This window comes from Hemibagrus wyckioides, linkage group LG29 (genome assembly GCF_019097595.1).
Source record: "Hemibagrus wyckioides isolate EC202008001 linkage group LG29, SWU_Hwy_1.0, whole genome shotgun sequence".
In the NCBI taxonomy this organism is placed as follows: domain Eukaryota; kingdom Metazoa; phylum Chordata; class Actinopteri; order Siluriformes; family Bagridae; genus Hemibagrus; species Hemibagrus wyckioides.
In genome coordinates, this window is record NC_080738.1 from 10,667,337 (window position 1) to 10,693,480 (window position 26,144).

The window sequence follows — 26,144 nt, forward strand, 5'->3', positions numbered from 1 at the left end:
GAAAATAGCTTTATATGTAAAACAATGCCAGAATCTACTGAACAAAGTTTTTACACTTTATTTAAATAGAAAATAAATTTTCTTTTGCATCTTTTACCTAGAAATATGCATGTAGTGGTTCTTTACTCCAAAACTATGTCCCCTAAAATTAATTTTAAAGCTACACTACAATATCAAAAGAGAATAAAAATATATACTAACAATAAAAATGCATACATATAAATGAGTCCAATGCTAAACAGCAAAAAAAATTTAATATACTTTAAAAAGAAAAAAAAGTATACAATAAGTATTACTATAAACACAGTTTTTTTTTTTTAATTTGTCCAGCATTAAAAACAAATATCAAACACTTTTTAAAAATTAACATTTCATTAAAAAAAGCTGTAAGAAAGTGTAGGGATTATGTTTAGCTAAGCACATGAAAGGGAACAGGAGTTGGTTGTATTGTTTTATGTACTAATGCGACACGTGCAAAAGTCATTAGTCTTCGTTATTGTTGACCTTTTGGGTGTGAGTGAATTTTTTATTTATTCCCATAACCCTGTTAGATTCGGAGCACACCAGCGCCCCGGGCCGAGGAGGTTCTCCTTCATGACTGTGAGGTGCTCAGTACACTGATGCAGATTCTGGAGGCTGTTCGACTTTGACAGATGACTCATGGGGCATTATTGAGATGTGTGTGCACATGTAGATGAACTGCAATAGTATAGAGGTCACACACTATGGAGAAATCAGACAAGCTTCAGACAATGATTTATATGGAAGATGTAAAAATTTCACCTTTAGATGTGTTGTAATTTTTTTTATTATTTTTATTTTTATTTTATATTAATTTTTTTAAATTTATTTTCATTATTTTATTTGTGACCGATGATTCAATTTCACATGATTGTTTAAAAAAAATAATAATTTCTTTATTTTTACATGATTTTTGCGCCCAATTTCATTTTTGAGCACAATTAATTTATGTCATTTTAACATAACTATAATGTTATAATGATTTTTTTTTTTTTTTTTGCACAATGAGTGTATTTTTTACTTGGTATTTTTTTTACACAATTTATTAATGTGCATGCTATTTTATTTATTCATTTCCTTATGATTTTAACATAATATCGTTATTTTCACAATTTTTCAGTTTTCTCGTGATTCTTTTAACACGTTCACTTCAACACCTGATTTTTACATGATACACTTAATATTTGTGTGGGTTTATTTATTTATTGCTTATTTTCATGTGATTTTTTTTTCACGCAAATCATTTATTTTCATTGTTGTTTTTTTAAGATTCTTTTAACACTTGATTTTTATACATTCATTTATTTTAACAAGAATAACGTAATGTTTACATGTTATACACTTAATATTCACATGATATATATATATATATTTTTTTTTTTACCAATTATTCATTTATTTTCATGTGATTTATTTTTTATTTTTGACTTTAGCATTTGCACTTGATTTTTTTTTCACATGATTATTATTTATTTTGTTGTTATCATTATTATTATTATTATTATTATTATTATTATTATTATTATTATTATTATTATTATTATTTAGATGTGCTCTTCCATTTCCCCCCCCCATGTATTCACGTAATTTATGATCGCATTTGAAAATGATTCGGTAAAATTGATAAAAAAAAGACAGAATGAAAGCAATATTAAATAGGCTTTGGTAGATTTGGATTTGTAGATGAAAAATAAATAAATAAATAAATAAATAAATAAATAAATAAATAAATAAAAATTATTATTTTGCTCATTATTACAAAATCTGACTTAATATCAAATTAGTTATATCATTTTATAGATAAAGTTTAAACCATCAATTTTAATTTCCATTGTCCTGAATAGATCAAGAATCAGATGAATCGTGGAAATGTTTCTACTGAATGACGAATCAGTTCGAGGCTGAATCACAATTATCAAGTATTCAATTTGCGAAAGAATTCGAACAAGCACGTAGATACCAGCCTAGCAATAGTAGCACGGAGAGACGATGTAAATAACATGAATGGTGCACATAACACTCACAAACCGACAAATCACGATGACCAGGCCAGAAAGCAGAGCTGTGTCTCTCAGCTATACTCGTAAACACATCACAGGAAAAAATAAAAACAAGATTTCTCAAACAATTCCTCAATTCAGATTCAGATCTGCATCCAACCTCACACCATCTGTATCCCGCTCTCTATATTTAACTCTATAGTACTATACGCTCCAACTGCAGACTGTCCTTGTGCCAAGTAAGCAGAACAGGGCTGTAAACACAGCTAGGAACTCACAGCCTCATCCTGCTGAAGTGAGGGATTGCCCTGGCCCGGACAGGACAGGCGGAAGAGAAGGAACAGAGAGAAATAGATAGAGAAAAGTGAAGTACCTTGTTGGAGCATCTATCCTGGAGCAGTCTGATGTGTGGATAGGGATGTGTGTGGGTGTGTGTCCTGTTGCTGCTGCTGCTGTCCTGTCTGAGACAGAGGATCAGCGAGAGAGAGAGAGAGAGAGAGAGCGAGAGAGAGAGAGAGAGAGAGAGAGAGAGAGAGAGAGACTGAAACGCCCCCTTCGGACAGGGCGGAGAGGTGGGGTATTTAGAGAAAAAAAAACCAGAAAATCTGCCTAGTTAATCCTCCAACCATGTCTCCATGCTCACTCCATGAGCACACACACACACACACACACACACACACACACTCTCCACCTACTTCTCCTCATTACTCTGTTAATATTAATACTGTGCCATTAATCTGCTGGAGAGACTGACATATGTTGGAGTGTATCTGCTGCCAGGCTCCTGGCGTGTGTGTGTGTGTGTGTGTATTACTAGTTTGTGCACTATATCTTCCTTGTTTTATGTCTCAAAGGGCTTAAAGTCACAGCAATGAACACACACACACATACACAGATAGTGAGTGAGAGAGAGAGAGAGAGAGAGAGAGACAGAGACAGAGAGAGAGAGAACAGGATTAACAGCTGCATTTTCATCTCTCACTCCATACCTGCAGTCCTTCCATCCTTTTAATCTGTAGAAAGAATTTAAGCTCAGACAGGGGCGTGTATAAATCAGCATGCTGTCATTGCTTATTGATTTTTTTTTTTCTTCTCGTCTTCGCTTTACTCTAGGATGATATAATGCAATACTACATACTTTGTGCTTGATATTGAAACATAATAGGTGCAAAAGCAAAAATGAATTTGAATGAGCAATTAACTACACCTATAAATCTTTGTTTCTAATTAGTGAAATTGTACAAAGGTCTATATAATGGTAACCATTCACGCGGACTTATTCATGCTGCCAGGTTGAAGTGACACAAATAGTACTTTCTGGCATAATGTGACACAGTTGGAAAGCTTCTTTGTTTTAGTGTGGAGACAAATATCTAAATTAGACCAAAGCCACGGTCGTTTGTGGTCCTACATCGAATATACACCGATCAGCCATAACATTATGGCCACTGAGAGGTGAAGTGAATAACACTGATGATCTCCTCATCATGGCACCTGTTAGTGGGTGGGATATATTAGGCAGCAAGTCAACATTTTGTCCTCAAAGTTGATGTGTTAGAAGCAGGAAAAATGGACAAGCGTAAGGATTTGAGCGAATTTGACAAAGGGCCAAACTGTGATGGCTAGACCACTGGATCAGAACATCTCCAAAACTGCAGCCCTTGTGGGGTGTTCCCGGTCTGCAGTGGTCAGTATCTATAAAAAGTGGTCCAAGGAAGGAACAGGGTTGAACCGGTGACAGGGTCATGGGTGGTCAAGGCTCATCGATGCACGTGTGGAGCGAAGGCTGGCCCGCGTGATCCGATCTAAATGACGAGCTACTGTTGCTGAAGAAGTTAATGCTGGTTCTGATAGAAAGGTGTCAGAATACACAGTGCATGACGGGTCAGGGCTGTTTTGGCAGCAAAAGGGAGACCAACACAATATTAGGCAGGTGGCCATAATGTTATGCATAATCGGTGTATATCTGATATGTGGCCATACGAGAGATCATTTAGCGCTCATCATTATCATCACCGAGGGTCTGCAGCAGGTCAGATTTGAAACAAAGGACAACAACAGCAGCAACGACTATATTCAGTAGAAGGATGGGAAATACGTGATTGAATTTGATGCTGAAGCTCAGCATGAGGCGTGAAATAAAACAATTAGCAAAGAAATTGATGTCTGTTTAAAGAGACAGGTGCATTCCCATTAAAAGTCACTTACGCTTACGAATACAGACCATCAAGATCCGATTTGAGGGAAAAAATACGATCCCTCGTCTCAATCCGTACAGCTATAATACTGTACATTGAAATCTTTTGTCACACACAGACATACTGCATCTCTAACCCTGCACAAGCGAAGCCATGTCCTCACTTTGGTAAAGAGCGCCGGGTCGAGACGGAGAGATCAGACGTGTACAGTAAAGTGGGGGCGGGGAGTAAGATGAGCGGAAGACTGTGTGGACCGTGGCACGCGATGGGACACATTTTGGGCCTTGAGCAGAGCCATTAGGACACCTGACTGCACCCTGCTAAGACACAGGACAAAGACAGACACCAAGAATCCAGCCATCTGTTTGCTCTGATCAGAAATACAGCCTGGGTGCGGTGGGTGATGACAAGTATATAACATTTTTTTTTAAAAAAAAAACAAGGGCTACATTAGCAATTCCATCTAAAATAAATAGTATATGTGTCTGCTTTCTCTGAAATCCCAGTCACTGATCACTGACAAGGACAGAAATGTGATCTTAAGTGCACTATTTGGACAAAAAATGTTGAGTCACTAGAAGATGGTGATAATCACTGGAACTTCATACAATCATTTCTTCTCCGAATACAAAACACCCATTACTGAACACTCTAAAATCTGCTTTTTGATTCTAATATTATATCTCAAGTTTAACACATTCAATAATTGTACCAATTCAATTTCATTGTAGCTGCTTTACAGAAATAGAACAAGTTCAGACATAAATTGATCCCTATTGAGCAAACCAGAGGTGAAGGAAGTGAGGAAAAAACCCCAATACGGAACCAGACCTCAGAAGGGAAGCCATCCTCATCTGGGGGACACCAGAGAGTGTGATTATAAATTATTTTCCTTTTTATAGTGGTGTACCAGGAGGTTACTTCTGTTTCTGAGTAATATCTGAATTCGTTACAATTTTTTATTTAACTGTTGGAGAGTGATGTTAAAATGAATGATTTGAGAGCAAAAACTGTGTCAATCCTGTAGGTTACATTACAATCCTTCAACATTATCAAATTTAGAGTAACCCTTTTTACTAGCACACCGGCAAAATATGGCTTTCGGTGTGAGACGTGTGTTTTTCCCTCTGTTGGATAACCTTACACCGAATTTGAGTGGTTGAAGATAACGTCAAATTTTAGATGCTTATGAACAAGCACTTGAAGCATCTCAGGGAGTAGAAATGGGTTTGATATCAGCATTTACACTTTGAAGATAGAAACATTTGTGTTAAAAAACTTTTCTATGAAAATATCGCACATAATGGGCTAGGTGAAAAGAGAAATACTTATGAAAAAATAGAAATTTTTAAAGTCCTTTAAGAATATGAGCCACTGTGGAGTGGCGGCATTAAAGAAATTCAATGCTGAACCCCAAAACCAGAGCGCTCTTGTAAAAAGAGTTAAGGTGAATAAAACTAAACTATTGCTTAGTGGTTAAGGTATTGGACTACTGATTGGAAGGTTGTGAGTTTGAATCCCAGGTCCACCAAGCTGCCACTGCAAGGCCCTTAACCCTCACTTGGTCAGTTAAATTGTAAGTTGCTCTGGATAACGACATCTGCCGAATGCTGTAAATGTTTCATGTGAACTACTAGAAAGAATGAACATTAGCATGAAACACGTTCAGAGCTTTACACCTTCATTTCAGATGTCTTTTCCTTCAGTCCTGGTGTGAAATGAAGCAGGTGAAATGCTTCTGATGGTGCAGCAGAGTAATCTCAAATAAACCTCCCTGTAGATGTGTTTGTATAACATGCTAGTCTACAGCTATGGTGTTAAACTTTGCAACTCTTTAGCATGCAGGGCTAATTTTTAACTAGCTCAGAGTAATATGTCCAAAACACCAGGTACAATTCCCAAAAAATGCTCTATTCAGATACCGGACCCCTGTAGTATAGGTAGATCCTTGATGGTGTACCCCCATCCATGGCTCAAGTAATGGTACTGTTCTGTAACTTTTTTCTAAGAGTGTAAAACAGTGTAAAACATTTAGTACTGTCTAATAGTGTCCCAATCATGTGCAAATGGAAGTCCCTTTACAAATATTACGGTTTCAGTCGGGGAAGATAATCAGCCGGGACCGTTTGTCATATTCCAGACCTGGACTCATTGGGAGATTCAGATGAACTCTTGCCTCGTCACGAGACCGATTTGGCCTTCTTAGAAATGAGGTTGGAGCCATATAGTCAAATGTGATTGGTTAATAAATCATGAACCTTGTGCTTGGTCATCATTCGACACACATTCATCCGACTTCTGTAAATAAAATACAACGAAACGGAAAGCAATATTGATGCAATTACAATTCTGCAACCATTAAAAAAAAAATGACAATGCAACCATCTCTCTGTTAAATGCCATGTCTGGATCCTATTAGCAGAATATGTCTGTGATACGTCAAAATCAACACTTTGTCTTAAGATTATAGATTATGTTTATTTTACAAAGTACATCAGTTCAAAAACAAGACATTCTTTATTATAATTGTGGTGATTACGCTGATGTGTTGAACATTTGATGGAATGAACACATTAGCATGAAAGACAGTGTGAGCTAAACTTGCGTGAGCTTTCCCTTCAGTCCTGGTGTGAAATGAAGGTGAAATGTCTCTGATCACACAGCGGTCTAATCTCAGCTAACCTCCCCATAGACGTGTTTGTATATCATGCTAGTCTACAGCGGCAGTGTTGAACTCTGCAACTCTTTAGCATGCACAGGCTAATTTTTAACTAGCTCAGAGTGATATGTCCAAAACACCAGGTACAATTCCCAAAAAGTCCAAGAAGAAATCTCTTATCTCTGGTAAGGAATTAAACTTAATGTAACTAGACTCTTCTACCTTTCTGCTCTTCTTCTTTCTTTTACTTTAACTAGACTATTCTATATTTCTGCTCTTCTCTGATTTCCCTTTATTTCTATACTTCTAATTCTTTCACACTTTTCCATCTTTTTTCTTTATTTTCCCCATCCTCTCTGTCTTCCATTCTCTTTCCATTTCATTCCTCTCTCTTCCTTCCTCCCTTCCTTCCTTCCTTCCTTCCTTCCTTCCTTCCTTCCTTCCTTCCTTCCTCTCTCTCTCCCTCCCTTCCTTCCTTTTCTTTTCACCCTGTTATATTATTCTTGGTCCCAAATCATCTGCATTTTGTCAGCAACAAAATCTTAGAGGCTGCAAGACAGTCACATTAAGGACGCCGCTCAGGGAACAGTGTACATATATAGACAAACTCAGAAGCCTACACGAGGATCTGTAAACGCGGAAACACGTGGTGGTTATTTATAGGTTATACCTTGGTTAGGTGATTAAAAGTGTTCACGTTGAAGAAACCTTAAGAACGAGACGCACTGATAGACCTATGTTACTCTTTAGTACTAAACAGCCACAGCACCACCGAGCAGTGATTTCAACATGTGGGCAAATACAAAGAATACTGTTTATTCTAGACAGGGGCTCTGGGTACCTAGAGTCTAGGGACCTCGGGGCACAAGGTAGGGGACACCCTGGTCAGGCTTATCCACCACACATGCTTAAATTCACAATCCACTTGTGGATTTGGGAAGAAAACTGGACTGTCCAGAGGAAACACTAAAGGAAACAGAGAGCTTGCAAACTCCACACACACACACAGGTCAACTGATTCCAGTGGCTATAAAGGTTAAATAACTTGTTACCTCCACGGTGAGCCGAAAAGCATCTCAGCATGTACATCAACAGCTCATCCACATCACATCAAGGTTCCAGGATGCTTTTCTGCTCACTACGGCTTCAAAGAGTGATTATTTAATTCACTCTGCTGACTGCTCTCCTCAGAAAGGCGTTTCCACGCACAAAACTGTTCACTGTGAGGCAGACGGCCTTATCCAGAGCAAATGACATTTATCTCATCATTTATCAACTGAACAGATAAAGGCCTTGCTCAGGGGGCCTAGCCGTGGCATTTGCTTTACCTTAGTGGGATTTCAACCCATGATCTTCTCATCACTAGTCCAATGATTATATGTACTGTGCTGCTGCGACATGATTGGCTGATCAGCTAGCAGCATGAATGAGCAGGTGTTCCTAATAAAGCGGACAGTGTTTGTATGTTGCGATATATATTATCTTGTTATGTCCTCACGTTCTTAGATGAATGCCATGTGTGCTACATATATGTCAGTAGTGGGCCTTTTGTGTTTGTCTCCGGCTACGTCAGCTATTATTGGACGATTCCCGTATTAAACGCCATGCTCCGCCTTCCCCTGTGCTAATGGTTGGATGGCTCCTTCCAGAAAGCATTAAAACCTCGTCAGCCCACAGTTTCTGTGTCGTGGCCTATCCTGTGCTTGAACTCTTGCAAACTCTGTGGCTTAGTTTTCTGTGTATGGTCCTCTGCCTGGTATAGACCTTGTGCGTTAGCCTAATATTATACACACCAATATACACGTTTGTAAATAGCACCGTTTATTGGTTTTCTCTTTTATTGTTTTTGGTTAGCTAGGGAACGAAGGAAGGGCGTGTATTTTCATTTGTGACAGGTTAATGGAGCTGGATTGTGTATTTTGTTTATTATTTTGGCCTGGATGACTTCTGAAGCCGTCACCACCTATCTAATAAGACCTAGACCGGGTTATAACAGTACAGTGTGGTCTTATAAATCCCATAAGTGCGTAATGTGAAGTATTACACAAGGTCAGACATTCAGAATCCGCACTACACTTAGCAGACCTTCAAATCTACATTTATTAAAAACATCAAAATAGAAACAAAACACTTTTTACATACTGCCTCCTGTACACAAACAATTCATCGCAATTAGTGTTTCACTAAACTTGTTAAAAAAAAAAAAAATCAAAATAAACAAACAAAAAAAAATACCCATGTGAAACGAAAATGACGGAATGTAGCTCAGGAAATTTTCCATGTCATCAGTTTCTATTGGAGAGATCTGCTTTTATATTCCTTTGGGAGAGGAACTTCAAATCTCCCTTTAATTCCTATGTGGTTAACACCACATAGGAAATCATCCTTAATCATCCTGTATCACCCAGCATGTTAGGCAGGATGTAATAAAGTGTTTGTTTATTTAAAAAAAAAAAAGAAAGAAAAACCTCTCTAATGATCATCATGTTCAGGTGAAAAGAGTGCAACCAATCCAGCATTCTCGCTGTTGACCACAATGTCTTTGTTAGGCTTCACCTTCTTATAGAGCGAGGGAAGGTTTCGGATGTGGACCTCCTTCTTAAACTGCTGCCCAAGCGGTTTCTGTCGAGAACGAAGGAAAGTCAGAATCTTGATCATACACACCTCAAAGCTAAACAGTTTTATACAGAAATAGAAAGGAAGTGGCTCCCCCTTGTGGATGAGGTTTGTCTCACCCCCACAGCTCCTGCGATGAGCTTCTTAAACTGGTCTTTCCTCTTCTTTTCGCCAACTTTCTGCGCCGCAGGGTTGATGGTTTTCTGGTCGAACTGCTCTAGCAGTTCAGGTTGGACGTTGGGGATCTGGTTCATGATGGCACGCAGCTCTGGGTATTGAGGCCGCTGTGGACAGAGTAAGGATCGTTTAGTGGAAATCATGCTTTTGTCACTGATTCCACAAGTTTATGCCATGCTCTAGATACATGGCTTGGAACTGTGCCATAATTAACACAAATATATATAAAAATAAATTAAATCCCCCATCCCTGCCTCAGCTATACTAATAATTCTCAATTACAATAAATACAATTCTCCTGAGTATTTTTAATCTGTTCCATAATTATTTGGACAATGATGGACATTTTAGTAAATTTGCCTCTGTACACCAACACAATGCACTTAAAATGAAGCAAGCCAGATATACACTACATTGCCAAAAGTTTTGGGACACCCCTCCAAATCATTGAATTAAGGTGTTGTTTTTCAGGGGTTGGGCTCGGCCCCTTAGTTCCAGTGAAAGGAACTCTTAATGCTTCAGCTTCATACCAAGACATTTTGGACAAACTAATAATTATATAATAGATTATTCGAAAACATATTTTAGTATTCCATTCCAAGAGCAAGTTGTGAAATGCAGGACAAACAATTTGCTCTTTTTTATAACTTATAATAACCAAGTGACCAAGTCATAAAGCAAGTAAAGCTAAGCCTGATTATCTGTAGCTCTATTTTTCTACAGATAAGAGAAACATACCAGAGCATCATAGATGAGCAGGGCGAGCTGCGTTAGTGCTGCGCTGCAGCCGTCATGCTGGCCATGCATCTGCAGACCGCTCAGCACTCTGGTGTACAACCACGTCACGGCATCTGAAAGCAGATTTGCACCCACCACCTGCCGGAAAAAATGGTGATAAAATGTTGGGATATGCAATCAGGACTATTCACGCTTTTTAAATCAAGTGTGCATGGTGAATTTAAGGACTTGTACCTGTCTCAACAAAGTCCAACAGATCAGGGTAGCGGCTCGCTGACAGTTAGTGGTGTCTCTCCATGAGAGAGAGTTAAAGGAGATCGCCAGCAGATTCATGTAGATGTCCTGAGGGTGGAACAAATAAGAAGAAGAAATTAGAAGGCAAAACAGAGAGGGCATTCAACTACAATTTTACGAGAGACTTAATAGTCATGGGTTCGAATCCCAGGCAGGGGCCTTTCTGTGTGGAATTTGCATGTTCTCCCCGTGCCTGTGCAGTTTACTCCTCCCACAGTCCAAAAACATGTACATTAGGCGGACTGGTAATTCTAAATTGCCCATTGGAGTGAGTGTGTGTCTGTCTATATGTGTGGCCCTGTGATGGACTGGTGACCTGTCCAGGGTGTACCCCTGCCTTTCGCCCAATGTGTGCTGGGATACGCTCCAGCAGATCCCCGTGACCCTAATTAGGAATAAAGCGGGTATGGACAATAGATGGATGGATAAAAAAAACTGTTAAGTGATGAAATTTACCTCATGTTTAAGGAGACACTTGCCCAGTTCAGTGAGCTCATCTGAATTCTGTGAAGCAGTTAGTTGAGAAGAATCAGTTGCCATCATTTCCTCGTCCCCTAAGAAAAATAAATAAATAAACAAACACATTAATTAATTAAACATACACTGGACTGTGCTCTCAAGCATCCTATTTACATTTCCAGAATTTGGCAGACGCCCTTATCCAGAGCGACATACATTTTTCATACAATTAAGCAATAGAGGGTTAAGGGTCTTGCTCAGGGGCCCAGCAGTGGCAGCCTGGTGGACGTGGGATTTGAACTCACAACCTTCCTATCAGTAGCCCAACACCTTAACCACTAAGCTACCACATCCCCCTATTGCTTTCCTCCAGTCCTCAGGATTTACGAAATCAAATAGCACCAAGATCCACAATGTAGATTTAGTGTTTAAATAAAACCAGTACCGAAGATGCAAAACACTGAGCATGCTGGAATTATTTTTTCAATACCATCGAATTTTTTCTGCATTCTTGTCGTCTTACACAATTTAAACTTCCACCAAATCATCTAAATGAGGCATATATAATAGATTACTAGCAGCAGACCATACTGCCATTCTTTCTACTTTATTATTAAACAGAGAAATAGTCACTTATAACAGTTTCAAACTTGGCTGTTTAGATAAATGTACCATCTGCATCCTCTCTGTTTGTAGCTGGTTCAGGCAGCTTCCTTGATATGCATGATGCACCTGCCAAGAGAAAAATGTGTAAAACAAAACAAAATGTTAGCACACCCATGGTGTAGTGTGTAAAAAACAGGAGTTTATAGACATATGGCACTCACAGAGGAGATCCATGACCTCTCGTGTGGCCAAGCGTACAAGCCGATCTTCCAGCATCTCTTGAGATACCTGATTCTCTTCATAAGCCTCGTCATCATCTGGACCACTGATTTAAAAAAAAAATTAAAAAAAAAATGATAATACCTATATACTAAACTCACCGTCCACTTTAATAGGAACACCTGCACACCTATGCAGTAATATAATCAGAATGGTGGAAATCTCACACAGATTGGGTTTGTGTATTTCAGAAACTGATGATCTGAGAATTTCACACACACGACAATCATCCGAAAAAGAACATCATGGGAGGTTCTGCAGGTACCTTGTTGATGAGACAGATCAGATCAGAGGAGAATGACTAGACGGGTCCGAGCTGACAGGACGTCTATAGTACACTCATCAGCACTCTTTACAATTATAGAGCGCAGGAAAGCATCTCAGATTCTTGTTCTTGGAAGATAGGAGTGGATGCTAAGATGGTCTTCTGCTGTCGTACTCTAGGTCTGATGTTTTGTTCATGCTGAGATGCTTTTCTGCTCACCACAGTTGATTGAGTTACGATATCTTTCCTGGCAGCTTAAACCTATCTGGGAAACAAGCTTGTTTTTCGTCCACAGCACTATTGCTCCCTCAACTTTCGATGTTTTTCACACCATTCTGTGTAAACTCAAGAGACTCTGTTCCCAGGAGATCATCAGTTTATGAAATACTCAAAACAGCCCATCTGGTACCAGCATCCATGAACTTATTATATGTTGCACTACTTCCACATTACTGGCTGGTTAAATAGTACATTTTGATTTTACATTATTTTCCACAACAACTCCAGTTACCAAATAAAACATTACTGGTATGTGTTTGAATGGGATGGGGGCGGGGCTTCCAGGGTGTATATCGATATTGGAAGTTTAAACAAGATACACAACTGTGACTTCTAATTTACATGTCAATTTACCCATCTGCCATTTTTAATCATTTATCACAATAAAAGGCAGGTTTTTTTTTTGTTACGCTACCTCGGCAGCATACTGTCCAAGTTTTGAGTAAATCTGTATGATGCATATCAAGTAGCAACCTGCTCACCATACACTAGTCCTCTGGTTGATGATCTGCCACCGAAGGTTCAGTCTCTGTGAAGGATAGTGGATTTTTAACAGTGCGTATTCATTTCTAGTAGTATTTCTTCATAATTTATATTCAGAGTAAAAGTTTTACCTGGAGCAGATGAGAAAACAGAAGGCCGAGCAGCGGACAGACAAGACTCTCGTAATATTCCGGAGGACAGGAAGTGACCAGCGGTTTCATGAACACCCGTGATCGCAGATTAAATTAAGGTGAAATGACACCAAGATGCCCAGTCCTGACCTTCCTATTAAGCAGGTTATGCAAAGCATTTTTCAACTCCTTGTTATGAACAGATCCAGTCCACTGAAGTGAAAAATCACATGATTCCCCCAAGTTTCTATTCTTAGGACAAAATCATGAATCATAAATATTTGCATTCGGTAGTTTTACTCAGTTTTCAGTTATATTCTGCCTATTTATTGGAGCCATATTTTTTTTATTCCTTAACTTTCCACAGATGGAGTTAGGTATGCTTGTACTGTATATATTGTGTACACATGCTGCATTATATCATTTTGGTCTCAATAAAACATTAAGGATTAATATGTTCATTCTGATATGCAGTGATCAAATAAATTAAGCTAGATGACCTCCAACATGGTCCAGTGAACTGACTTTCATAAAGGATATGAAGCAAAGGGCGGAGCCTGTGGTCAGGAACGTGCTCCAGATGAATAAGCGCAGATCCTACCAGCTTTTCGGCCAACCCCTCTATCGTATAAAAGTCCTGCTGCAAGGCTGGACCAGCATGTCCTAGCACATGGTAACTGCAAGAGAGCGAGGGAAAAACAAAAGACTGAGACTTAAGAAATAATGAGACGCCGTGAGCGTGTAATAAAATCCCCCTGTAGACTTCCTCTTCAATCCTTTTTTTTAAAGCATTCAGCACTTTCTCTATAAACCACATACCCATAAAACACACAGAATTAGATCCAGTTTAGATTTAGACACAGAACTGCCCAGTAGGCAGTTCTGAAAACAAAATAGCACCAAACAAAGATTATGTAAAATCCATAAATGTGATTACACTGTAATATTTATTTTACGCAGCGACTATTCTATCCATCTTTTTATGGATGATGTAATGCCGTCACATTATTCTTCCGGCTAGTTATCCTCATAGAAAACGTGTCCAGGTATCTCACCAATTGTCATGTAGTGTGCAGAAGAAGCCTTGCGTCCGCTCTAGTGCGCTTTTATACACCGGAGAGTCGTACATGTCCAATACCGGCTGAGAGATTCCTGTGCAAACATGATGAACTCTTTTAAGACATTTCATTCACATCTACGTCAAGTTACAGCTCCAATGATGATTATTATGTACCTAAAATGAGATTCTTCTCCACATCCAGGACGTCATACGCCCGGCTGAAGGTCTCGCTGAGACGAGATAGATTCTCTGGTAGAAATAAGCTGTTGTGAGTCCTGAAATGATCATTTAGATACCGGTCAGTGCAGCTCTGTTCTTAGCAAGGTACATGAATGACAGTTGCCTATAGACACCTAGGGGGAGTCTGTGTGATCTAATTAATGCTAGACGGTGATATGTGCTCATCTTCAAGGATGTTAACGGTTGTTTAAAAGAGCTGGGAGACAATTACAATGCTTTCAGATAGGCTGCCTACATGTAGAACTATTATTGTAGCATTGGATGAACACCAACAGCATAATTTCTCCGAATCTCTCAAAGTAAATACTTTTTGCTTGAATTTCCACATTAAAACCAAGTCAAATCTTTAGTCTACAATGTATAAATGTGATCACTTTATTTCTCTGCAACAGAAATTTGCCAGCGCATGAAATTTTCCATTCAATAAAGAACATATTTTCTGGGTCTCTGGTTAATCTTCCATTACCAGACCATGGAAAACTTCAGAACAGCTTTAACACTGATTGTTATAAAAGCACTGGAGGTTTTTCAATAAAAGTCATTCAGTAAAAACACCAAATAAACGTCTAACACGAAGGTTCTTGTGTACATGGGTACTACAGAAATAGAATTTCATTGTGTGCATATGACAATAAACCTCTTGAATCTTGAAAAAACGTATTAAGAAAGAACAAGACTGTTAGCATAACTGTCTGTGCTGCTGTTACAGAAAATACTTAAAAAAAAAATGCATCAATATGTAGATTATGCAGATTTAAAGTGACATTTCATTTAGCAAAAGTTTCACATCTTGGGGCATCATTTATTAATTCTTCCCTCACCTACACCCTCAGAAAAGAAGTATTTCTAATACATCTCTCTCTCTAGGCTGCATCAACTGGAAAGAAGTAGTATCCGGAAGTAGTATCCGGTAATCTGGACTTTATCAAATCAGGGCCATTTCTGACCTTCTGCATGAATTATCCTTGTGACATCATACCTGATGAGGGTGAGCAGATTTGGAAGCAGGGCCAGCAGGGGCTCTGTGGAGGGGTTTCTGTAGATGGCTGCTCCAGCAGGAGAGTAGCCTACTATGAAACCCCCGGCTTTGGCTTCCTCCAGGTCAGCGGGCCAGCGTGCTCGCTTCACCACACCCAGGATGGTGTACACACAAAAACTAATCTGAGAATGGACGTGAAAATGATCATTTAGCCACTATACATAAAAATGTATGTAGTCAGTTAGTAGCGATGTTTATAAAACTGATTCACACAACTATTATTGGACTGATCCAACAGAGGAGCTACTGTTGCTCAAACTGCTGAAGAAGTTTTGACAGAAAGGTGTCGGTCCATTGTAGTTTGCTGCGTATGGGGCTGAGTGCCCATGCTGACCTCTGAAAGTGCCAACAATGGGCATTGCGAGCATCAGAACTGGACCATGGAGCAATGGAAGAAGGTGGCCTGGTCTCATATATATATATATATATATATATATATATACACATATATACACACACACACACACACACACACACACACACACAGTCTTATGCAAAAGTTTAGGCACCCCTTGATAAATAACAGATTTTGCACATTATTGTGGCACTGTGCAAAAGTTTGGGCACCCTACATAATCAGTACTTAGTAACACCTCCTCTGGCAGATATCACAGCTTACAAACGCTTTTTATATAGCTTATAGCTTATAGCTTTTTCCAGCTAAAAGTCTTTCAGTCCTTGTACTTGGGATTTTTCCCATTCTTCCTTGCAAAAGGCTTCTAGTTCTGTAATATTCTTTGGTCGTCTTGCATGCACAGCTCTTTTAAGATCTACCCACAAATTTTCAATGATGTTTAAATCAGGGCAATGTGATGGCCATTCCAAAACCTTCAGCTTGCGTCTCTTTAGGTATTCCATAGTGGATTTCGAGGTATGTTTAGGATCATTGTCCTGTTGTAGAAGCCATCCTCTTTTCAGCTTTACATATGGAGTGATGTTTGCTTCCAGAGTTTGCTGGTATTTAGTGGAATCCATTCTTCCCTCCACCCGTGCAATGTTTCCTGTGCCACTGGCTGCAACACAACCCCAAAGCATGATAGATCCACCCCCATGCTTAATAGTTGGCAAGGTGTTCTTTTCATGAAATGCTGCTCCTTTTTTTTCTCCAAACATGCCTTTGCTGATTGTGGCCAAAGAGTTCTATTTTAACTTCATCAGTCCACAGCACTTGTTTCCAAAACGCATCAGGCTTCTGTAGATGTTCTGCTGCATACTTCTGACGTTGGATTTTATGATGGGGACGCAGGTAAGGTTTTCTTCTGCTGACTCTTCCATGAAGGTCTTGTCTGTGCAAGCATCGCTGCACAGTGGAACGGTGCACCACCACTCCTGAGTCTGCTAAATCTTCCTGCAGGTTTTTTGCAGTCAAATGGGGGTTTTGATTTGTCTTTCTGACCAGCACACGAGCAGTTCTCTCCGAGAGTTTTCTTGGTCTTCCAGATCTCATCTTGACCTCCACAGTTCCCCTGAACTGCCATCTCTTAATTACATTTCTCACTGTGGAAACTGCAAGCTGACAACGCTTTGCTATCTTCTTGTAGCCTTCTCCTGCATTGTGGGCATCAATAACTTTCATTTTCAGAGTCTTACACAGCTGCTTAGAGGAACCCAGGGTTGTTGAGTGTCCGCAAGTGTGTGCACAAGGTTTGAAGAATCAAAGTATTTGTAAAGCTTTGAAATTGGCATTTACTAATGACAGCTGTTGCCATGCATCAGATCTAACGAGCTGATTAAGGTCTGAAACCTTGTAAAAAGAATCTGAGACTCTGGAACTCTTAGAGTGCCCAAACTTTTGCACAGTGCCATAATAATGTTTTTATTTTTTATTTTTGTTCAATTTATGGCATAAGAAGTAACTATGCATCAATGTTTGCTGAAAATATTGTGCATTTTTTCCATTTCCAAGAGAGACTGTGTTAACATCTTTTCAATTAAAAAAATCACCAAAATCTGTTATTTATCAAGGGGTGCCTAAACTTTTGCATAAGACTGTATATATATATATAAAAATGTTTGTCATCATGTTGCTCTACTATTCATGATGCGTTAGAAAATTGATATTATACAGGTCAATTTACCCTTGACCTGTTGATTCCCATCTGATCCTCAGCACCGGGGTCACTGTTGACCTGATCAGCACCAATAAACGTAATAAAGCTTGCTGGATCTGACACCACACTGCATCCAGGAGAAAAGAGAAAGAAAAACAAAAACGGAATGAGTGATTTTCTCTGCCGCAGATTAAATGTAGTTAGATACAGTACTCTTAACCGATTACACTGTTTAACTTAATCTAGTGATTCAAATCACGAAACAAATATTTAGGCCAATTCATACTTATAATACAGCGGCTGGCACGAGTATTTCACCCCATTGTGTAGTATTACAGCAAGGAACTAAATGTGGAACATTCGGTTTTGGTGCAGCCTCCTCCTGATACAAGAGGAAGCGGCGCCACACAATATAAAATTTCTAGCATTGCAATAATTCCATTGCCCATAATCATTTTATCAATATAACACTAAACACCAAGCTGATCAGCGATCTGATTAACACGATCTGTACCTGCACATCTCTTCCGAGAGCCAGAGTGCCGTTACAGGCGCCATGAGCTCCTCTAAGAAGGCCTTCTGCTTGTTGTAGTCTTTAAACTGGTTACTGATCAGCACCAGCGCCTCAATGAGCGCACACTTCTCCATCTGAGTCAGCAGCAGCTCGTTGGTGAAAAGCTCCTTCACTCGAGTGTACAGCATGTCAAAGCATGGCTGGATAAAAGAAACATCATAGCATTTATGTAACGCATGTGTCTTGGATGGTGGATGGAATATTAAAGCACAGGACACGAAGCATCAGAGTTCTGCTTCTATTATTAGAAATATGAATACATTAGGCCAAGTCGTATACCAGTATAAACTCGGGATAATCTCGACACATCTTGATGATGGATGAGCAAGCGTGTCTCCTGACGTTCTTCACCGCTCGAGTTCGAGGAGCCTGAAAATGTCGCATATCATTAAATATATTAACAAACTATCACTTTAAAACACCATCACTAGCCGTGTGTTCTGTTTAGATGAGCAGCTGTCTTCTAAAGGGTCACTTTTTGTAATGTATCTATTTTAAGTATCGCAATATTATAAACAAAGATAAAATGTGAGATGAATTTGATCCTGGCCATATTTTATAATTTCATAGATCATTTTATGAACTCTTACCTTGCTTTCTTCAACCACTTCAAATGTGATGGCAGGAAATAGCTTTAAACACACACACACACACACAAAGATGCATTAAATTACATGTTCAAATCAGCCTTATATCCAGTTAGCCCTCACTACAGAAAGAAAGGTCCATGGGGTGGAGTATGATCTGATTCCAGCTCCTCCCACCTTAAAGCATACCCAGAGACACCCCTTGGATCAGAGGTGTCCAGTCTTACCTGCGAAGGTCCGATGTGAGCGGAGGTTTTCATTATCAACAAGCAAGAGCCACACCTGATTCTACCTGTTGAGCTTTTAATATTAGAGGTGTGGCTTCTACTTAGCTGGACTACAAAAATTGCACACATGGTTGTCCTTTCCAAATAAGACTGAACTCTGGGTTCTGTATTGAACTACATAAGTAACGAAAACACTTTAGTGGCCGTTGACATACATGGGTGTGGAGCTAATGAGAACATGGTGTACGAGTGAACGTGAAGCACATCTCACCTTGAAGAACACCTGAGGTAAAAATTCTGGGCGGTGCAAGACGAAGGGGAAGAGAGTGGAGAGGTTGGTGAGGATGCAGGACAGGACGACGGGATCGCGTGTCTCGTAGTTCACTACGGCATGCAGCAGCTCCATGCCTTGATCAACCGGCAGCTTCTAGACAGTAGATAAGCAGGAAAGGAACAGGAATATAGAGTTAACATGTGCTTCACTTTCTTCCAGAAGAAGAAATGTACTCCATTATATACACAGTTCAATCTGCTTTAATGAAGGAAATGAGTATGAAGATGTGTTAATAAATGAATAGGAGATACGAGTTATACCTCCTTCTCCAAGACTTTAAAAAGCTGTCCCATCACACTCTCTGTGAAAAAGGTCATGGCTTCCCACTGTACAGCTGCGGGTGAAAACGTCGAGCACATCCCTTCTCCTGTTTTAGCTTTATTGAAGAAAAAAGACCAGAACAGGGATTATTCTCTCTCTCTCTCTCTCTCTCTCATTATATATATATATATATTCTCTCAGTTCACACCATTTGTGTAGGACATTTCTTAAATACATAATACCACTCATCTTACACCTAAATAAAGATATTTGCCGGTTACACTAACTTAAGAAAAGGCTTCATCTATGTGATGGAAGGCAGACACAAGAACAGGAAAATCTGCCTCACAAACCGGATTGGTTTCTCAGAAGCTTAAAAGTGCGGAAACTTTCTATATGACTGTGGCGCATTTACAGGTGGCTCATTTGGCCTAAATGGGTTTCACAGTGGCCTTGTGACCTAAATTGAAACCATAAAGTCCATCAATGCAGCACTGTTTTACCGGAAGAGCTAGACGTTTAACAAAAAAAACATTAGCAGTTTAGACCTTTGCAGTAACTATATTCTGGGATGATTATTACATGTACTCTCTCAATTCCTATCTGACTTGCAAAAATCCCTCTTCTAAAAGCCTGATCATTAAACTAGAACTAGACATGTCTGACATTCACAAGCTGAATTTTATCTTAAAATCACACATCTAGCTGTTGTTCACTGCCTATTGGAGACTTTCCGGTCTCCTTTTCTCTGAAACGTATCACGGCTTTCACGTGATGGATGTACCTCCATAAAGTCACTGATTAAAAATAACACACTTCACACATCCTACAGAAAAGTTCCTGGATGAAGCTACAACTCTAATTGGACAGGGTTTGATATCAAACATCCACAAAAGTCAACGTTTAAACTCACATGGAGCATTTCCAGCGTTGGGGGGTGAGTTGAGCTGAAATTGTAACCATTCCCCAGCAATCTGGAAAGCTTCAAGAGGAGCAATCTTACAAGAATGGCGAATAACGTCACCCTGCTGGGCCCGAAAAGCTGGAAAAGAAAGAAAGTACGTCATGGAAACTGCACAATTCGATCCCTACAGCTAATAAGCAGTTTGCTTACAGTGAAAGAAGGCATTGAAGTCCTCGTCGCTGTCGAAGTCTACGCGGGCGTACTCACAAGCCGGGTTATCGCTCTTCGATGGGAATCCTGACTGCACAACGGGAAAAAAAAAATAAAAAATCACGACAAGTGCAAACTTTTCAGAAATGCATGCCTTCTTTTTCTCCCTCCCTCTACTCACCTTCACAAGGTTGGTCATGGTTGCATTTAAATATTTAACAGCCATCTGTATAACAATGGTCTCCTTAGATAAAACCTCATGTCTGAATATGTTTCCCCAGGTCGTCTGAGTGCAAGATCTAAGAAACTGTTCGCACAGCATCATTAGGTTGATTGATTTCATTGCTCAGCATGATCATTTGCGGTCATCTTGACATTTTACCTGACTGGGGTGCGTAGTGAAGGCGAGGAAGGCTTCCAGGTATTTACCTAGGTTAGCAGACACCTCCACTTCTGCAGGTGAGCCCTATGCCAAAGACAAGACCGTCAGCTTCCATGTGATCATAATACATGCAGCATATGATGCAAAACGTCATACGAGGCACACTTACCACTAAGGCGCAGAGCTGACTGCCTAGAGCACAGAGCACCTGACATAACCTCTTCAGGAAGGTGTATCTTATCTCGCTGAGCCCCACTTCCACTGATCTACAGGTAAAATCACAAAACGACTAGTGATGGGAGTGTGGAACAGTCTAGGAAAGCCCAGATCTTCAAACATCTTTAAATGAGTCTCTTAGTTGTGCGTTAAGAACAGCGGTTAGGACTTACTGGGCGGCGGACAGAATGTAGTGCATGGCCACGTCATCGAAGAGCACCATGAGTGGCTTCCTGTCTTCCAGTTTCCCCTGTACAGAGGTCATAGCAAACAGATTAAACACAATCAGTATGTAATGTATTTATCAGAGTGGTTTGTTTACGTTTAGAATTTCATACATCAATGAATATGTTCGTATAATGCTCACTGGTGTCTCATCAACTGTGGAAAATACTTCCTACCTGTACACAATATACTCTGTTAGTAGAACAAGACTTTGAAATCAAGGCATACTGTATAAATCAAGCAATTCACTAAATCTGCACTCATACTGAACTGAAACAATGACTTTATGCAATTACTATCAAATCAATCGCAGGAAAATAAGAGCCAATGTTTATTCCGGGCTTCGGCATGTCCAGTCTGTGTCCACTCTAGTCTCTGTTCCTGACTGACAGCAGTAGAACCCAATCTGATCTTCTATTGTTGTAACCTGTCCATTCAAGATTTGTGCATATTGACACTTTTCTGCTCACCATTGCTGTAAAGACTCCTTATTCGAGTTATTATAGCCTTCCAGTCAGCTTGAACCTGTCCAGCTGTTCTCATGAGACCTCGGTCATTGACGAGGTGTTTCTGCCTGCAGACTCACTGAATGCTTTCTGTTTTTCACACGAATGTGTGCGACTTGTACCATACTGTTGTGTGTGAACTGGCTAGAAGGTTGTCAGTCTCTGAAATACTCGAACAAGCACCGCAAACAATGCCACAGTAACCGAGATTATACATTTATTCCCTATTCTGATGGTTTATATGTGGAGAGTAACCAAAGCTCTTGACATGTTCTATGCATTGTCTGACGTAGTGGATAATCAAGTGTTCCTAAACCGGACGAGTCAATGTTTTACATATTTTTTTTTACACTATATATTTACGACCTAAAGAAAAGAAAGGCACTCACTTTCCTGCTGATTGCAATGAGCAGACACTCAGCAGCCTCCAGCTGAAGCTCTGGTTCACTCAGGAGTAAGCACAGGATCTCTAGTAAACGGCAGCTGTTGTTTGTGATGTGAACCAGCGCAACCCAGTCTATGTAGCCGGCCAGAGTGTTTAAGGTGGTCACGCTGACCCGGCAGTGAGCTTTGGCCTAATATGAGTAAGGAAGGAACAACATTTTATTAAATAGTGTGATGCCATGATAAAATACATTCTGCATCTGTCATTGAAAAGTCTGAGCCTTACCTTTAACTCCTGTCCTGGAATTACTTTCTGGGGAAGAAAAGCAAAAGAGAGAGAAAGGTCACATGAACTACACGGACAGAGGACAGAGGATAAAATCGAATCCCCAACCACTGAGGAGCTGGGGAAATGTGCATAGAATTTCTTTCTAAAAATGGCTCTACCTATATGTCTAGAGCACCTTTACCTCAACAACATCAAGGCCACTCTAATATCCTACCATTTTTCTGTACTCGTCCACATGCTGCTGCAGAATGGTCAGAAGGAAGTTGAAGATGCTGTCCATGTTCTGAGTCAGCGTGTGTTGGATGTCTCTCCGGCGCTGCTGGGGTAGAGTCTGGAACGTGATCACATCCTCGGCCAGCCGCAGCAGAATCAGCATCACCAGCTCTGTCTGTGTTTCCTGACCAAGAGGAGACATGAGATGTCTTTAAAGAGCAGGGAAAGATGCTCTGTCTTCAGTCAGAGACGCACAAAGTGAGTGAGCATTCAAGCAAATAAATACCCCAAATGTAGTGAGTGTTTCCATCTCTTTCAGCATATCTGGCCACTGCTGAGGCCACTCTCTCTTGATCATCTCCACCACAATCCTCGAAAGGGCGTCTTTAATATGACTCTCCTCCTCCAAGATGGGATACGTTCCCTGTGGGAAAAAAAACATAAAGCCTGATCAGTGCTCACAACACATCACACATAACATCATGCACTTCTACAGGGAGTCGTCTCAGATCACGGTTGCCAGATTGTTCTAGTTTGGGACAAAAAAAAGTTATACCTGAGAGATTTAAGCAAGTCTGGGCTACATTATACATTATCACCAAGATCTTGTTTTAAAGCAAATAACTGGAACAGAAGGTGCGTCCCAATTCACATACTTATGCACTGTCATTTTGTAGTGAGACGTACATTCACATCGATTCCAGTAAGAAGAAATGCACCAAAAAATATGAAGTGTGGAATGTTGAACAGTTGCAGCTTTGCTTATGTAGTCAAAGTGGGGAGGGGCTACCAGGTGAGGAGGGGAAAAAAGGGACCTGGCAACCCTGTTCATAACTCACATTGGTCAGCATCTCCATGGTACAGTCTTTCAATTGCACTTTCTCTTGCTGTGGCATGTTGTTCCACTGAAACCTGGTTACACAACATACTGAGCATCGGTTTACAGTCCAATACAGAAACATATCACCTTCTGTGGTTTATATTTAAAGTCTTACTCACTTTATAACATGCTCCAATATTTGTAGACCAAAATGTCTCACCACCGCTGTCTGGGATTTGTCTGCTAGCTGAAGGCCACAGGGTATACAATACGGGCATTTTTCTTTGAATTCCTCACAAAACTGAAAGAGAAAATATTATTAACTTAATTAGAAAAAATAATAATAATAATAATAATTCTATATCTCAGATACAAATCTGAACATAAAGTTACAGTCTCATGGTTGATAAAGAAGAATAATTAAACAATTTTGTCACTTTTTTTTGCCATACAAACAGATTTCATAACAAATGTTTCTTTTAATTATCACCACCGGCTTGAATTTTTGATTTTTTTTTTTAATGGTCGATTAATACCGAGATTTTTTTTTAAACACATCGCGATTACCGTAGGAACTTCAAAACCGCAACACCTCTGAGAAGATGAACCGTTTACGTCAAGACACTGACCGCATCCCAAATGGCTTCGTATCGTACATAAGGTGCACTATATAGGGTGCATACAACATTGCTAACATTGCTAACATTACAGCGAGTGCACAGGAGTAGGGGGAAAATAAACAATTTGGATATAGTCAGAGACAGATGTTTAGTTAGCTAACGAAACACACATAACTGATGAATCGTTTCTGTTAGCTGGATAAAGGTCAATAGCTAACAGTGTAATACACTTAGTTATGAATCTAGTAATAAAGTTTATTCACTTAATTAAATACGCTGTGGAGCACGCGCAGGGCTAAATATTTGTTCAGAAACGTTAGCTTTAGCCGGGCAGCAGCCCTCGGCTCGCCGGTTAGCTAGACACTGTTAGCCGTGTAGCTAATCGCGTCTCCTCTCCGGTACCTTCAGAGCCTCCAGTCGGTACCGCTGATTGGATTCCGCGTCCATCATGACGGTCACAGCCTTAATGAGCTGCTCGCACATCGCTGCCACCGGCTCTGCCATGACTGCAACACCACGTTCACTGCTCACGTAGCTAATCCAGCTAGCTGCACGCGCTTACGAGGTGCTTTAACGGAGGTGCCGTGCAACAGCGTGCATGCAGCTGCAGCGCGCCGGCCAGCCCCTCCCCCTCCCCGCGGCATCATGGGAAATGCAGTTCTCTATGGGACGCCATTAGAACGAGCTCCATGCTGTGGGCTCGTGAACGGTGAAGTACGTGGAGATTACCGCGTGCTGGCGCGCGCGCACAAGGCTAGTATTTCAACACACACACACACACACACACACACACACACACACACACACACACACATGAAATATTTTCATTCATATATATATATATATATATATATATATATATATATATATATATATATAAAATATAAAAATTATTTGCTATCCATTATTATTATTCTAATATGTTCATATTTTTTAAATCGTTTATTTATTTGTTTCCCTTTTTAGTCAGTAGTCCTTTATTAGGACAATTAATTAAATGGTGTACATATTGAATTAATAATGAATTGTTTGTTACTACTTTAAATGTTGTTAAAAAATTATTTATTTATTTATTCAACACATTAAAACAATATAAACACACTAATAAAAACTTTTGTTTATTTCTTAATTAATTAATTAATTTATTCATAATTCCCAATACCTTTAAACATATTAATGCACATTGATATTTGATTCAATATTTCATTTATGTTTTATTACTTTTGTATTAAACTTTGCCCTTCAGATTTGTTATACTATTTAATATATACCTGTGTAATTACTTCTTTAAATGTTATATTTAACATGCAATAATATATTTACAACGATATATTAATAATAAAAGAAATAACTGATAGTCCTTTTACAGCACTGATTCACTGTGGATGCTTTATTACACTGGACCATAGGAACATAAGCATAACATAATACCACTTCTCATAGAGGTTCATTATTAGCAGTGTGATGGCACAAATCGACCATGTCATATATTTAAATGCTGACCATAAAAGCACTGAAAGCCAAGGCCATTGCATGCACAGTGTGATGTTCTCTCTGCTGTAAATATTGAACAGCCCTTCAGCTCATTTATTTCGCTTAAAGGTGCAGATCTGGGAAGCTGTGAATTAACATAACTCTCTAAGAGTTAAAGCCTAGCAAGCTTGCAGGAACATAAAACCTAAAACTGTCAGAGAGCAGCACGAGGATCTGCACAGCATTAATGTAGACTTCTCCTATCTATCTATCTATCTATCTATCTATCTATCTATCTATCTATCTATCTATCTATCTCTCTCT

At 39.5% G+C, this 26,144-nt stretch overlaps 1 protein-coding gene and 1 long non-coding RNA gene across 2 annotated transcripts in view; both read right to left on the reverse strand.

Moving 5' to 3' along the window:
- The window catches only part of LOC131349466 (uncharacterized), a 16,143-nt gene extending 13,489 nt beyond the window's left edge, over positions 1 to 2,654 (reverse strand). The window contains exon 1 of the long non-coding RNA XR_009204075.1: positions 2,395 to 2,654. This is a non-coding gene — a long non-coding RNA (uncharacterized LOC131349466). The remainder of the gene's footprint in view (positions 1 to 2,394) is intronic.
- A 6,306-nt stretch (positions 2,655 to 8,960) lies between these two features.
- On the reverse strand, positions 8,961 to 24,953 carry LOC131349465 (exportin-5). Its single transcript, XM_058385188.1, has 32 exons — positions 24,750 to 24,953; positions 23,907 to 24,028; positions 23,747 to 23,819; positions 23,194 to 23,331; positions 22,909 to 23,091; positions 22,692 to 22,718; positions 22,411 to 22,596; positions 21,464 to 21,540; positions 21,244 to 21,340; positions 21,075 to 21,158; positions 20,874 to 20,999; positions 20,693 to 20,783; positions 20,492 to 20,620; positions 19,578 to 19,693; positions 19,255 to 19,410; positions 18,760 to 18,801; positions 18,449 to 18,538; positions 18,110 to 18,309; positions 17,623 to 17,722; positions 15,485 to 15,666; positions 14,440 to 14,540; positions 14,261 to 14,357; positions 13,746 to 13,882; positions 13,206 to 13,303; positions 13,074 to 13,120; positions 11,990 to 12,093; positions 11,835 to 11,894; positions 11,160 to 11,257; positions 10,644 to 10,751; positions 10,410 to 10,547; positions 9,614 to 9,778; positions 8,961 to 9,500 (listed from the first exon to the last, which is right to left on the reverse strand). The coding sequence occupies exons 1-32, from the start codon at positions 24,849 to 24,851 to the stop codon at positions 9,351 to 9,353; spliced, it is 3,624 nt and encodes a 1,207-aa protein (XP_058241171.1). The 5' UTR covers positions 24,852 to 24,953; the 3' UTR covers positions 8,961 to 9,350.
- Between the last annotated feature and the right edge of the window lie 1,191 nt (positions 24,954 to 26,144).

Bases quoted from the DNA above. Each gene is read 5' to 3' on its own strand.
- LOC131349465 (XM_058385188.1), bottom strand. From the start codon at position 24,851: ATGGCAGAGCCGGTGGCAGCGATGTGCGAGCAGCTCATTAAGGCTGTG. The intron at 21,541-22,410 runs GTGAGTGCCTTT...ACCTCTGTACAG, and splicing joins TCATTGCAATCAGCAGGAAA to GGGAAACTGGAAGACAGGAA. The intron at 10,752-11,159 runs GTAAATTTCATC...TTCCACCCTCAG, and splicing joins AGTGTCTCCTTAAACATGAG to GACATCTACATGAATCTGCT.